Raw genomic sequence first — 15,983 nt, forward strand, 5'->3', positions numbered from 1 at the left:
GTTAGCATGGATGAATTAGGCAGTCTCTTGCATTCTTGTGCATTGGAATTGCCATGCCAGGCGGGCCATGATGCAACCAGTCAGGATACTTTCTACAGTGTATCAGTAGAAGAACTGTTGCAGTATTTGGTCATGGGACTGGCCATCCAAGATATTAACACCCAGGAATTTTGAACTGCTAACTCTCTCCAGGGAGGAACCACCAATGAAATCTGACACCTGAGCTCTCAACCTTCCCTTTCAAAAATCAACAGTTAGTTGCTTCCTTTTGTTGTTGGTGATTGCGAGGTTATTGTTGTTGTGCCACCATTCATCCAGGTGTTCTATTTCTCTCCTGTAAGCTGACTCATCACCACTGGTGGTTGGCTAACCACAGTGGTGAGTTTTTATAGATGTTTTGGAGCTGTGTTTAGCCACCCAATTATGGGTGTAGGATGAGTAGATAAGCGGGAATAAGCAAACAGCCTCGAGGTTGATGGTAAGTGATGGTACCAATCTGCACTGAGGTCAGACAGTGAGGAAGTCGAGGATCTGAGGAACACTGGAGCAACTAGGCTTGTATACACTGGAATTTAGAAGGATGAGAGGAGATCTTATCGAAACATATAAGATTATTAAGGGGTTGGACACGTTAGAGGCAGGAAACATGTTCCCAATGTTGGGGGAGTCCAGAACAAGGGGCCACAGTTTAAGAATAAGGGGTAGGCCATTTAGAACGGAGATGAGGAAAAACCTTTTCAGTCAGAGAGTTGTGAATCTGTGGAATTCTCTGCCTCAGAAGGCAGTGGAGGCCAATTCCCTGAATGCATTCAAGAGAGAGCTAGATAGAGCTCTTAAGGATAGCGGAGTCAGGGGGTATGGGGAGAAGGCAGGAACGGGATACTGATTGAGAATGATCAGCCATGATCACATTGAATGGTGGTGCTGGCTCGAAGGGCTGAATGGCCTCCTACTGCATCTATTGTCTATTGATCTAGTTGCAATGGGAGGTAATGAGTTTGGAGCGGATGATAGCGATGTCACCGAGCTATAGTCGATAATAGCAGACTAATAAATATGTTCATATTATCCTTGTGGTCCAGGGCACAGTGGAGAGCAAATGAGACATTGTGGCAATAGGTAAACTGAAGCAGTTCCAGGCCATTTCTGAGGCAGGAGATTGATCCATGCCATAGCTAGCTTCTTGAAGCAGGTGAATAATACAAAAGGACAGCAGTTATTGAGGCCAGTTACCATGCCATTCTTGGGCACCAGTACTATAGATGCCTTTTTGAACTTCGGACCACGGCGCGCGGTGGTAGAGTTGCTGCCTTACGGAGCTTACAGCACCAGAGATCTGAGTTTGATCCTGGCTATGGGTGCTTGTTTGCGCTGGGTTTGTACATTCTCCCCGTGACTTGCATGGGTTTTCTCCGATTCCCACACTCCAAAGACATACAGGTTTGCAGGTTACTTGGCTTGGTATAAATGTAAAAATTGTCCCTGGTGTAGGATGGTGTTAATATGCAGGGATCGCTGGTCGGTGCGGACTCGGTGGGCTGACGGGCCTGTTTCCGTGCTGTATCTCTAAAACTAAAGACATGAAAGGTTGAAAGTGTCCTTGAATACCTCAGCCAGTTGGTCTGTACAAGTCTCTACCACTCAGCCACTTATACTGTCTGAGCTGTTCACTTTGTGTAGATTCGCCCTCTTGACGAATGCTCTGACGTCTGCCTCCGAGACTGACATCACAGGATCATGTAATTGTGTCATTATTCAGGGCGACCCACTCTTTACCGGGCATGTTCGAGCCGGGTGGGGCTGTGGTGTTCGGTGCGACAGTGAATTGAGGTCGCGATGTCAGTTCCCAGCTGGTTCTCCATGCTCCTAGTATGTTGAAACTGGAGCCACAGAGGGTCGCTGCATGACGGGAGAAAGGGTGACGGGATGACAGGTGTTGAGGTCCCAGTTGCTGTGAATCCTGGGCGAGTTGGTGCAAAGGACGTTTGGTGTTCGATGGGGCCTTGCACACCAGCCTATGAGTGAAGAACTCTCTGCGAAGCTTGGCGGGTGCGATACATGCGAGCACCGGCAGGAGATCCGTCGGAGTAGGGCGTAGGCAGCCAGTGATGATCCACATAGTGTCGTTGAGGGTGGCGTCTAGCTTGCTGATATGAGCGCTGCGGCATCATGTTGGGGCGGCGTACTCAGCGGCGCTGTACACGAGTGCAAGAGCACTGGTTCAAAGAGTAGATGTCCTGGCGCCCCATGTCGATCCGGCCAAGCATCGCAGGAGGTTGCCAAGTCTTTAGCACGGAGAGCTTGGATCTAGTTTTACTCGTGCATCCAAATATTTGTCTTGACCAATTTATGTTCTGTCAGTTTGAGGAAAGGTCCTGACCTGAAATGTCACCTTTCCATTCCTTCCGCAGATACTGTCCAATCTGTTGCATTTCTCCAACACTTTTTGTATTTTGCTCAAGATTTCAGCATCTGCAATTTCTTCTCTATAATATAACACTGTTATGAGTCGTATCGCTGAATATTTATTTCTGTATACTTATGTGCAAGCAGTGAGTATTTGTACCAACCTTTAATGTTTTTGGAGCCATTTTCATTGTATAGTTCTGATTGTGTTTTACCATTTGAATATGGCAGGTAACATTTTGGAAGTGTTTTCAAGGCATTTCAAAGAATATCAATATTTTAAGTTTCTCACTTAATATTTCTTGGAATTTTAATACCCAACCTGAAAGTCATTCTGCTGGTGTTCCAGTTAGACAATAACTGCATGTTTGTACCCCAAAGCCTTAAAATTGAGAAAGCAAGAGTAAGTATAGTAAACATGCCTCCGTGATAAACATTGAAGCAATTATTGTTTGTGTAACATGGAAAGGCCTACTTGATACAGAAAAAGATCATCCAGCACCAACCTCGCTAATCTGAAAATTGCATGCCCCATGCTTCCAGTCTGAAGTCTTTACTGTGCTCCTGTTATTGAATTTACTCGCATTCCTTGTTGAAAGTTTTAAAAAAGCACTGAATAGCTTGGCTTTTTATTCTTAATCCAATTTAATGAAAGCTTCCACATTCAAATTATAACAGTGCTTCTCACAAGAAATGTGTGGTTATTGTCTGGTAACTAATTGGTTTAACAAACTGCAATAATTAACTTTATTGGATAAATCTGAGCTTTTCTTACAGCTCAGTAGAGCTTTTTTTACAGCTCAGTAAACCATGTTCAATTGCCCAAGATGTAGAGAATTTTGACATTTTTGTTCCTTTGGGATTTCTTTTCTTAATTTCTCATTTGGAAACAGGTTTTTACTTAAAATAACTGCTTTTGTAGCACATCTACACCACTTGCCACTATCGTGTGACAAAACAGGGAAGAAGGAGGGAGATTTATTTGGCTTCGAATGAAAGCTAATCATTTGAGCTTAGAGTTAGTGAGAGAAGGCAGTGCTTATTTTGCTTGGGGTGAATGGGATTCTACAGTAAGTCATAACCATGGAAACAGGCCCTTCCTCGCCCATGCAAACCAAGATGCCCATCCAGGCTAGTCTCATTTTCGAGCATTTGGCCCCTATCACTGAACCTTTCGAATCCATGTACAATCCAAATGTCTTTTAAATGTTATTGTACCTGTATCAATCACTTTCTGTGCAGCTCATGCCATATACCCACCACCCTCAGTGTGAAAAAGTGTATCTTCAGTTCCAATTAAATCTTTCCCCCCTCCCCTTAAACCAATGCTGTCTAGTTTTCAATTCTCCAACCCTGGGAAAAGGACTATGTGCATTCACCCTATCTGTTTTTACTGATGATTTTATTCACCTCCAATGTCACTCTTCTGTTTCTTACATTCATGGAGTTGTACAGTCATACAGCATGGAACCTGGCCCTTCAGCCCAACCTGTCCATGTCAACCAAGATACCCCATCTAAGCTAGTATTATTTGCCCATATTTGGTCCATATCACTAAAGTTTTCCTATCCATGTACCTGTCCAGTGTCTTTTAAATGTTGTTGTTGTACCTGCCTCAACTACCTTCTCTGCCGGCTCATTGCATAAACCTACCACCTCTGTGTGAAAATGTGTGAAAAAGTTACCCCTTGGGGACCTATTAAATCTTTCCCCACTCGCCTTGGATTGCCTGGATTAGAGGGTTTCGGCTACAGGGAGAGGTTGCATAGACTTGGATTGTATTCTCTGGAATGTTGGAGGTTGAGGGGAGACTTGATAGAAGGGTATAAAATTATGAGGGGCATACATAGGATAGATAGTCAATGTCATTTTCCCAGGGTGAAAATGTCCAAGACTAGAGCATAGCTATAAGGTGAGTGGGGGAAAGTTTAATGGAGATGTGTGGAGAGGCAGACACAATAGTGGCATTTAAGAGCTTTCAGATAGGCACATGGAAGTGCAGAGAAGAGAAGGATATGGGTCATTGCAGATAGATAAGATCAGTTCAGCCAAGCATCATTTTTGACTCAAACATTGTGGGCTGAAGGGCCAGTTCCTGTGCTGCTCTGTTCTACGTTTAAACCTATATTCTCTGGTTATTGCTTCCCCTACCTTGGTAAAAGACTGTGCATTTACTCTATCAATTCCCCTCATGTTTTTATATACCTCTCCAAGAAATAAAGTCTCGGCCTGCTCAACCTTTCCCAATATCTGAGTCCCTAGAGTCCTGACAATATCCACAATTAATTTCTCTTTCCAGTTTAATGGCATCATATAATTTATTCTTTAAGAATGTCAGCACTACCTTTACTGATACCAAGTCTCTTTGAGAAGATGGGTAATTGTGATTGATCAGCTTCAATGCTACTACCATCGAAGATGCTGTTAAGGAATTCCATAGTCTTGATCGAGTCATGAATGAATGCAATGAACAAAACTAATCCTTGGAGTGTATTTTCATGTTTTTCAAATGATCTTGTAATTTAGTAAAGGAGATGTTCTGATCATGTATCTATCATTTAGTTAATTTTAACATTCTATAAATTTCTCTGTATCCTTCAGCACCATTATTGTAGCTTGTTAGATTCTTGTGTCCATTTGTTTTCAACCAATGTTTTTGAGAACAAAATGTCTCCAATTTTGATATTAACATATTTAGTTATAGGAAATATGTTTTATTCATACCATGTATAAACCAGTGGCTCAGAACAATATCTTCATTCACTGCTTCACTGCCATTGAAGGTGCATTTAAGGAATTCCAAGGTTTTGATCTAATGATGAAAGAATGCAATAAATTAATGCCTGGTCTGCATTTTTAAAAATTCCATGTATGCAAAAGACGTTGCAATTCACTAAGAGGAGGGCATTTTTGGCAATAGTTGTACACTTATTTATTTCCGAACAGTAGCAAACTTGTCGTGAAAAGTAGATGGGGACTAAGGCACCCAGCTGAAATTAAGAATTTTATATACTTTTTCTAATTGTGATACAAAAGTCCATTGCATTAAACCTTTAAATATGTAACTAATGCTCAAAAGCTCCAAAGATCAAAAATGGCAGTTGAATTCTTGTAGCCTTCTTAAATACTGGTGATAGAATCATAGTCATACAGCACTGAAGTAGCCCTTTGTCCCATTGAAGCTGCGCTGACCAAAAAACACCAATTTGCAGTCATCTTTCGACGCCTCCCACTTCCTCCAAATCAAAGTTGTAGCCATGGGCCCCAGCTATGACTGCCTCTTGGTAGGTAGGGTACATCGAATAATCCCTATTCCAGGCGTACACTATGCCTATCCCTGAACTCTGTCTCCGTTACATTGACGACTGCATCGGTGCTACTTCCTGCACCCAGGCAGAACTCGTAGACTTCATTAACTTCACTACCAATTTCAATCTTGCACTCAAATTCACTTGGATCATTCCGACACCTCCCTCCCCTTTCTTGATCTCACCCTCTCCATCACAGAAGATAGACTATCGACTGACGTCCATTACAAACCCACTGACTCCCACAGCTATCTAGACACTTCTTACCATCCTGCAGACTCTATCCCCCACTCCCAATTCTTCCATCTCCACTGCATTTGCGCCCAAGATGAGGTTCCGTACTAGGACATCCGAGATGTCCTCATTCTTTAGCGAATGGGGGTTTCAGCTCTTCTATCATTGATGAGGCTCTCACATGTGTTTCCTCGGTATCCCGCAGCACTGCTCTTGCTCCTCCACCCCCAGAGGTAACAGGGACAGAGTCCCCTGGATCTCACCTTTCACCCCATCAGCCGTCACATACAGCACATAATCCTCTGACATTTTCGTCGTCACCAACGGGATCCCACCACTAGCCACATCTTCTCATCTCCACCCCTTTCTGCTTTCCGCTCCATCCGCAATTCCCTGGTTTATTTATCCCTTCCTGCCCAAACCACCCCCTCCCCAGGTACTTTCCCCAGCAAGCACAGGAGCTGCAACACCTGTCTCTATGCCTCCCCCCTCGACTCCATCAGGGGACTCCCAACAGTCTTTTCAGGTGAGGCAAGAGGTTCACTTGCACCTCTTCCAACCTTATCTACCATATCCGGTGTTCTTAATGTGGACTAATATATCGGCGAGTCCAAGCGCAGACCATTTTGCTGAACACCTATGCTTAGTCCACCTTCGCCTATGCGATCTCCAAGTTGCTAAACATTTTAACTCCCCTTCCCACTCCCATACTGAATTTTCTGTCCAGGGCCTACTCCATTGACAGAGCAGCACCTCCTATTTTGCTGTGCACCATTGTGAACTACACTCTTCCTGAATTGTCGATGCAGGCTCTGCTTAGTTCTGCATCTTCTCGTACCTTTAGTTTCCCTCTCCCTGACTCTCAGTCTGATGAAGGGTCTCAAACCAAAAAGTCACCTATTCCCTTTTTCCAAAGACGCTGTCTGACCCGCTGAGTTGCTCCAGCATTTCGTGTCTATCGTCAGTAAAAACCAGTATCTACAGTTCCTTCCCACACTTATTCTCTGACATTCCTGTCAGCTTATTCATAGAGTTATACAGCATGGAAACAGGCCCATCGACCCAACTTGCCCACACCGGCCAACATGTCCCGGCTACACTAGTCCCACCTGCCTGCGTTTGGCCCATATCCCGCTAAACCTGTCCTATCCATGTACCTGTCCAACTGTTTCTTAAGCATTGTGATAGTCCCTCTCTCAACTACCTCCTCTGGCAGCTTGTTCCATATATCCACCACCCTTTGTGTGAGAATGTCACCCCTCAGATTCCTATTAAATATTTTTCCCTTCACCTTAAACCTATGTCCTCTGGTCCTCGATTCACCTACTCTGGGCAAGAGACTCTGTGCATCTACCTGAAAATCATTCTTCTCATGATTTTATACAACTCAATAAGGTCTTCTCCCAGATTCTACCATTCACCTAAACATTAGGCCCGTTAACCTATCTAACAAACATCTCTGGAAGAGGAATGAAATTAGAGTACCTAGAAGAACCCCACACGGTGATGGGAAAATGTGCAAACTCCACACAGACAGCATTGGGTGTCAGGATTAAAGCCAGCTGCTGGAACTGTAGGCAGCTGCTCTACTAGCTGTGCCTCCCACAGGTGGATGTAGCATGAGGAAACTATGAATGGTGATCAATTCTCTTGTGAGGAGTTAGTGTTCTATGTTTGCTCACATCTATAGACTTGTGAAGTAGCGTGCAAACTTCTGCAATTTTGAATTGTTTGCTTGGAGGTATTTGTACTCGTTCTGTCGTCTTGTGCACTGATAATGGGAATTGCTCTGGAAAAAAGGGAAAATTTGCAGTAATTCCAAATTGAGTTGTACAGTGCCCGCAAATATCATTATCTCTGAAATTATTATTTTCTTTTTTCAGGTTCATTTTCCAGATGTAGAAAGAGTCGAATGGTTGAACAAGGTAAGGTGAAAGCATATCTCCAAACTAAACCTAAAATATGAATCGGGGCTTTGTTTGAATATTAAGGCTTAAATGTCAGAAAATTATGTTGCAATACAGTGGACTTTGTTCTCAATATTTGTCTGATCCACAATGTGAAAGCTGCAGTAACATTTCACTCCTAAATTTGCCCTTCAATTTCAAAGCTTTCCTTTTGTGTTCAAGCATTTAAGGAAATAGTTTTTCATCACGGCAGACTGTGATCAGTCATTGTCTCATTCAATGTGGCCCTGGCTTCTGCCAAGGGCCACAGTGAGACCTCACTTGGTGCAAGGGGCCTACAGAGTGGAAACAGGCCCTTTGGCCCACTGAGTCCGCGCCAACCACTATCACCCCATACATTAACACTATACTACACACAAGGGACAATTTACAATTTTATCAAAGCCAATTAATCTACAAACCTGTATGGATTTTGAGTGTGGGAGGAAACCCCACACCGTCACAAGGAGAACATACAAACTCCATACAGGCAGCACCCATGGTCAGGATTGAACCCGGGTCTCTGGCGCTGTGAGACAGCAGCACTACTGAAAGGAAGCATGCAGGTACAGCAGGCAGTGAAGAAAGCAAATGGAATGTTGGCCTTCATAACAAGAGGAGTTGAGTATAGGAGCAAAGATGTCCTTCTACAGTTGTACCGGGCCCTGGTGAGACCGTACCTGGAGTACTGTGTGCAGTTTTGGTCTCCAAATTTGAGGAAGGATATTCTTGCTATTGAGGGCGTGCAGCGTAGGTTCACTAGGTTAATTCCCGGAATGGCGGGACTGTCGTATGTTGAAAGGCTGGAGCAATTAGGCTTATATACACTGGAATTTAGAAGGATGAGGGGGGATCTTATTGAAACATATAAGATAATTAGGGGATTGGACACATTAGAGGCAGGAAACATGTTCCCAATGTTGGGGGAGTCCAGAACAAGAGGCCACAGTTTAAGAATAAGGGGTAGGCCGTTTAGAACGGAGATGAGGAAAAACTTTTTCAGTCAGAGAGTGGTGAAGGTGTGGAATTCTCTGCCTCAGAAGGCAGTGGAGGCCAGTTCGTTGGATGCTTTCAAGAGAGAGCTGGATAGAGCTCTTAAGGATAGTGGAGTGAGGAGGTATGGGGAGAAGGCAGGAACGGGGTACTGATTGAGAGTGATCAGCCATGATCGCATTGAATGGCGGTGCTGGCTCGAAGGGCTGAATGGCCTACTCCTGCACCTATTGTCTATTGTCTATTGTCTACTGCTATGCCACTATGCTGCCCTCATGACCCATTTTTCTACCCTTATTTCTGTCCTGGCTCTAGCCATCACTTCAACCGTTTTAGTTGTATGTTTCTGAATGTTTGATTTTTTCAAAATTACTTTGGGCTAATTTTTCCAAGAAGAAAAATAACATTTTATATACAAAATTTAATTTATAAAACAAGAAGATATTTTTATTGGGAATTTCCCCAAGAGCAAAGATTTTATTCCACTTCCAGTTTTTTAATCTCCTCTGCTGCCTCTGGACCCACAATGTAGAAGCTGTAGACTTCCAACAGATAAGGGTGGTGATGCCTCATGGGGAAAGCAATAGGGTGGTTTGTGAGCAGGGAATTGGCTGAGGAACTTGATGACCAGGCAGCAACTGTGGAGAGAAACAGACAATGTTTCCGTTGGTGGCAATTCTTCAAACTGATGGAGTAGAGAGGAGGTAGCTGGTAAATAAACATGAGTAGGGGGGGGGGGGGGCAGTGGAGCAACAATTGGCAAGGGATGGGTGGATCCAGGTTATGATGGGGTGATTGGCAGATTAGTCGGGAGTGGTGGGGACAAGTGTAACCCAGGCTTTAGTTGGAGAAGACACAAAGATGAAAATGGTGGAATCTAAAGAAGGAAGCTGGTGAGTGAAATGTAGAACTGGGCGGGGAGAGAAAATGGGGAACCCAGGCTAAGGAGAAGTCGCATCCCATGATAAGACTTCCCTAAACCCTAATAGAGCTCGAATTAGGTCTAAATGTGGGTGGCTGGTGTTGGAAATGCAAATAAGTTGACCTGCCCAACATAGAGTGTAATGTAAAGGATTTGGCAGAGACTGTATTGGTACTTTTCCAGTGCCCCGAGATATCTGTTGTAGGTCATTTGTGTCTTGGAAGTATTTAGGGCACGGATCACTGCTATCTGGTAGACCATGAGTTTTGTGCCAGTTCTGAGAACCTAAATATTCAAATATCCTTCTCAATCAGCCAAAGATGTGTTGGCACCTTAAGGCAGTGATGAATTTCATCATCAATATATGGCCTCTGCCAAGAAATGGCTCTGCACTTATGGAGAGGGAGGTTTCAGCATAAGCCTTTACAGTTGGAGATCCATGTGGTGCTGCAGGGTCAGATTGGTAGAGAACTTTTTTGTTTCAAGGATATTGAGTGAAAGGCTCACATATATTTGTGTGAACAAATTGACAAATGAATGTAAACATGAATGTCATCTGCATGCATCGATTAACTACTGAGGTTCCAGTAACATTGAAAATGGAGTGTACTGGCTATATTTTGAACAGTTGACCATCATTTTTGAAGATTAACTCCACACCCACAGAAAGTTTGCAGGAAGTGAGATACAATGTTGAGAACAAGTCATCCACCTGCTGATCACCCTTCATTGCCAGGGGTTAGATCATGGTTAGAAGAGGGAAAACATGTTTCCATGTGCATGCAAGAACACGCGTATGCAAGCTTTTAAACCAACTTAATGGAATTAAATCAAAAGCTTCACTCATCTTTCTGCTAATACCTAATTTCTCCCATTTGTCTGATTGGCTTTCTATTCTAGTCAGTTAATCTGCTGCAGGTTTAGCGACTGAATTTTGAAGCATAGGTACTGGGGAATGTGCGAAGGTTCACCTGCTCTATTAGATTCCCTCATTGGGAATTGGCACTTTGTAGATGTATTCATGGTGAGAAATTTGTGGATCTCAACATGGTGTTTACACCATTATATAATTAACGAAATTGCTCTGTCATTTTTTAAGATGCTTGGGACTATCCCCCAATCTAATGAATTGAAAAATTACATTTATGCAACCTTGTGTTGATTATTCATCTTCTCACATGCTGATGAGTCCATGGTTGTGCTTGTGCTCGTGTCTATTTCAAGAGAATAGCAAACTGAACTTAGGAATGAGAAAAAAATGGAAGGAATTTATCCATGTTTTCTATAAAATAGAATCCCCATCCCAAGAATCTGAATTACTAAATTAATTTTCAGTGAAGCGGTAAATCTGTTTAGATTTTTATTTATTATACCTTTATTATGGGTATGGGAATATTCCTTTCAAGGTAAAAAGGCAATCTCATTTGCCATAGGTTAGTCTGAATTTAAAGGGAAATTTAGCAGATTGAAAACATCAAGACATGATAAAAATCGGAAGACGGAAAATTTGAATTAACTTGAATATCATTTGAAATTCAAAGGCCAACTGTTGCCAGTATTCAAACTGCACCGTACATTGAGTCATTTCCAGAATCTGGCTGCAGTGTCAACACATTTCCATTCTCACAAGGGAAAACTTTCTATGATGCTTTGATCATAGAAACATAGAAAAATGGGTGCAGGAGGAGGACATTCGTCTATTGAGCCAGCACCACCATTCAATATGATCATGGCTGACCATCTAAAATCAGTACCCCGTTCCTGCTTTTTCCCCCATTACCCTTGATTCCTTTAGCCCTAAGAGCTAAATCTAACTCTCTCTTGAAAACATCCAGTGAATTGGCCTCCACTGCCTTCTGTGGCACAGAATTCCACAGATTCACAACTCTCTAGGTGCAGAAGTTTTTCCTCATCTCAATGGCCTACTTAAACTGTGACCCCTGGTTTTGGACTTCCCCAACATCAGGGACATTTTTCCTGCATTTAGTCTGTCCAATCCTTTAAGAATTTTATATGTTTCTATAAGATCCCCTCTCATCCTTCTAAATTCCATGAATATAATTCCTGTCAACCCATTCTTTCATCATATGTCAGTCCCGCTATCCCGGGAATTAACCTGGTGAACCTACGCTGCACTCTCTCAATAGCAATAATGTCCTTCCTCAAATTAGGAGACCAAAATTGCACGCACTACTCCATGTGCAGTCTCACCAGGGCCCAGTACAACTGCAGTCGGACCTCCTTGCTCCTAAACTCAAATCCTCTTGCAATGAAGGCCAACATGCCATTAGTGTTCTTCACTGCCTGCTGTACTTGCATGCTTACTTTCAGTGACCAACGTACAAGCACACCCAGGTCTCTTTGCACCTCCCCTTTTCCTAATCTGACACCATTCAGATAATCTGCCTTCCTGTTCTTGCCACCAAAGTGGATAACCTCACATTTATCCACATTATACTGCATCTGCCCACTCACCCAGCCTACCCAAGTCACCCTGCAGCCACATAGCATCCTCCTTACAGCTCTCACTGCCACCCAGCTTTGTGTCATCCACAAACTTGGTGATGCGACATTTAATTCCTTTGTCTAAATCATTAATATATATTGTAAACAACTGGGGTCTCAGCACCGAGCCCTGCGGCACTCCACTATAGTATAACACTCCACTAGTCACTGCCTGCCATTCTGAAAATGACCCATTAATTCCTACTCTTTGCTTCCTGTCTGCCAACCAGTTCTCTATCCGTGTCAATACTCTACCCCCAATACCAAGTGCTCTAATTTTGCACACTAATCTCTTGGGTGGGACCTTGCCAAAGGCTTTTTGAAAGTCCAGATACACCACATCCACTGGCTCTCCCTTATCCATTCTACTTGTTACATCCTCAAAAAATTCCAGAAGATTAGTCAAGCATGAATTCCCCTTCATAAATCCATGCTGACTTTGACCAATCCTGTCACTGTTTTCCAAATGCGCTGCTATAATTTCTTTAATAATCGACTCCAGCATCTTCCCCACTACCGATTTAAGGCTAACGGGTCTATAATTCCCCGTTTTCTCTCTCCCTCCTTTCTTAAAAAGTGGAGTTACATTGGCTAACCACCAATCCATCGGAACTGATCCAGAATCGAGAGAACATTGGAAAATGATCTTTGTAGTTGTACTACAAAGATCAAAGCTATTAATATATATTTAATAGCCACGATTTATATTTAAAATCCATGATTTCTAGGGCCACATCCTTGAGTACTCTGGGATGCAGACCATCAAGTCCTGGGGATTTATCTGCCTTCAGTCCCAACAGTTTACCTAACACCATTCCCTGACTAATATGGATTTCCTTCAGTTCCTACCACTAGATCCTTGGTCCCCGGTATTGACATAGCAATGAATGATGAGTGCACTACAGTGTCAGAAGCCCTTCTCATAATGCAAGCAGATCACAACTCTCTCTCTCCAGTGCAACCCTGAACACTTGAAAGCCTTGTCATATTTTTGTTTTTTACTTTTTGTACCAATGAATAAACAACATATGCCTTGTGAGTTCTGGAGCTAGATATCTCCTGTTGTTTTGCATTCTTCCACCTTTTGTTGCTAAATGGATTCAATAAATTAAATCTTTCTTGTAACTAAGTCAGGCTAATAAGAATAAGAATTTAATTTGCCAAATGATAAGTTTGATGTTGGGTAAAAAAATATATGTACATTATAATTTGTGCCAGAAACATTGGTGTAACATTATTTTTGCTTTTTTTTGTGGGAGCACCATGTTAACAGTAGGATCCAGGCCAACTTCTATCACTTGACTGAGCAATATCTCCATTGCTTTCATGATGCCTACGACTTGATTCAGTTAAGGGTATTGCGGGGATCTTGGCCTACTTTGATCTGCAAGTGTCAATTGTTGGGTAATTCTTGGGACAATGCAATGTTGACTCCCTGTGTGCTGACTGAAAGGATACAAGTTGGACAAAATGTTTATCTAAATCCTTGGCATGCTCTGCAATAAAACTTCCCACAACCTCCTGTTGTCTAGCATTCCCTCCACCCAGCTCATCTCCAAAATGATGTTCCTGGAAAGCATGCAAACATTTTTTTTTCCTTCCACTAAATTTGGTTATACGTATTTCCAATACCAATCTCCTGGTTTCCAATACCACTTCCATTTTCTCCACGCCGCCAATTTCTCAATGAAGCTGTGAATGAACTGTGGTAGGCATAAAAACAGAAAACGCTAGAAACACCCAACAGAACAGGCAGCATCTGCATGAACTGTGTTGGACTTTTGGGTTGAAGAACCAAGTCGGGTCAGTAGATGTATAATGTAAGGTGACAACATTCCTGCTCCATCAGTACGGGATCGTATTAAATTAGTTCACATCGCTTTGGGATGCTCAAAAAGGTTCAAAATGACAGGGTGTCCATGCACATTTTTAGCTGGAAGGATAGTGACTGCCAAATTGGATGAGGTCAGACAAAAGACATTCTTCCATTTGTCTGAAGCTACGTTTTGCATATCCGCTTGTAATGGCCTTGGGCTGTGAGAAAACCCACTGCAACTCTATAGATAGACACAAAATGCTGGAGTAACTCAGCGGGTCAGGCAGCATCTCTGGAGAAAAGGAAGTGGTGATGTTTTAGGTTGAGACCCTCCTTCAGACAAAGAAATGTCCCGACCCAAAACGTCACCTATTCCTTTTCTCCAGAGATGCTGCCTGACCCACTGAGTTACTCCAGCATTTTGTGCCTATTCTCTGTGTAAACCAACATCTGCAGTAACATTCTGTACCACTTCAGTTCTGGTTTGCACAGTGGCAGACCGCTCCATTGCAATCATATGCTGAAAGACCAAGCTTGCTGGCCCAATGTTAAAAGATCCTGTAGCTGTCACTCCAGCTGGGATATCTACTGGAAGCTTCTCCTTGCCACACGCATTTCTTGTTAATACCCAGGGCCCAATACCTGGACTGTTTTTACCTCTTTATTCCGGTGCCAGCAATGTTAAAGTTAAACACTCACCCATTCAAGGTGTGATGAAAAATCAATCTGTCTCACTCATTGATGTATCCCTTGAGTTGTAGACCATTGAGAAAGAAGCTCCTGCAGCCATTTTGTGGTAAGTGTTGAAAATTTGTTTTCCATGCAAATAAGGATATAAAAATACCACTTTACTGGTTTTGTTTGGATAGGTTCATCCAAACACTCCTTGTTTTAATGTTAGAAATCTTCAATGGATTAAACCAGAATGTTCAGATTTTCATCTTATGTAGACCACATCAGTGTGTGTATGTAAAAAAAAAAAGACACAAAGTGCTGAAGTAACTTGGTGGGTCAGACAGCATCCCTGGAGAACGTGGATGGGTGATGTTTCAGGTCAAGCCCCTTCTTTAGAATCTCGGCTGGAGTGAGAGCCACAGGTTCTTTTACTGTGGGATCAGCAAGCCTGATTTTTACAATGGAGCAACCTGACACTGCAAACCAGGGTTGAAGTGGGTACTTCTCACAGCCCAAGGCTATTACAAGTGGATATGCAAAGCCCAGCTTTAGAACCAGCGAAGGATGTTCATTTGTTTGATTTCATCAAATTTGGCAGTTATTCTGTATATGTGTCCTCTGACCTTTTTTTAAATTTTTCTGAACTAGATTTTAAAACAAGCATGGCCATATTTTGGGATGTACCTGGAAAGAATATTTAAAGATGTCATTGAGCCTTCAATATGTGGATCAAATGTTTGCTTGAAAACCTTTACGTTTGCAAAACTTAATTTTGGTGAAAAGGTAAGGATGTTGTTACTTACTCTTTACTATTGATTTGATTTGCTTCAATGTGATTGATCATAAAATGAAACATTTTCAGATTTTCTTTGAGTAGCCATATTTACAGTGACTTGACCAAGTTTGCAATTTAATTTGCTTTACCAGATTGATGAGATGTAGATGTGGAAAATCTTAAAATGTCTTGATATTCTCTGATCATCAATTACTAGACCAGGATTTGTACATTTTTAAAACATATTTACATCCAAATTATTTTCTTGTAATTTTCCTTAAATAAAATAGCAGATCCCATGACATTGGTGGGGCTATTCCAGATTATACAATAATATAACTATATGAAGCTGGAATAAATTTGTAAATTCTCTCTCTTTATTATGTACTTAATGTTGACCCTC

The 15,983-nt window shown here is 42.3% G+C and overlaps 1 protein-coding gene across 1 annotated transcript in view; it reads left to right on the forward strand.

Moving 5' to 3' along the window:
- The window catches only part of LOC144596218 (extended synaptotagmin-3-like), a 104,182-nt gene that overhangs the window by 26,569 nt on the left and 61,630 nt on the right, over window positions 1-15,983 (forward strand). Inside the window, exons 2-3 of the mRNA XM_078404429.1 lie at window positions 7,832-7,873; window positions 15,454-15,588. Coding sequence (XP_078260555.1) covers window positions 7,832-7,873; window positions 15,454-15,588 — 177 coding nt within the window. The remainder of the gene's footprint in view (window positions 1-7,831; window positions 7,874-15,453; window positions 15,589-15,983) is intronic.

The sequence above is a fragment of the Rhinoraja longicauda genome, chromosome 8 (genome assembly GCF_053455715.1).
Source record: "Rhinoraja longicauda isolate Sanriku21f chromosome 8, sRhiLon1.1, whole genome shotgun sequence".
NCBI classification, from domain to species: Eukaryota; Metazoa; Chordata; class Chondrichthyes; order Rajiformes; family Arhynchobatidae; genus Rhinoraja; species Rhinoraja longicauda.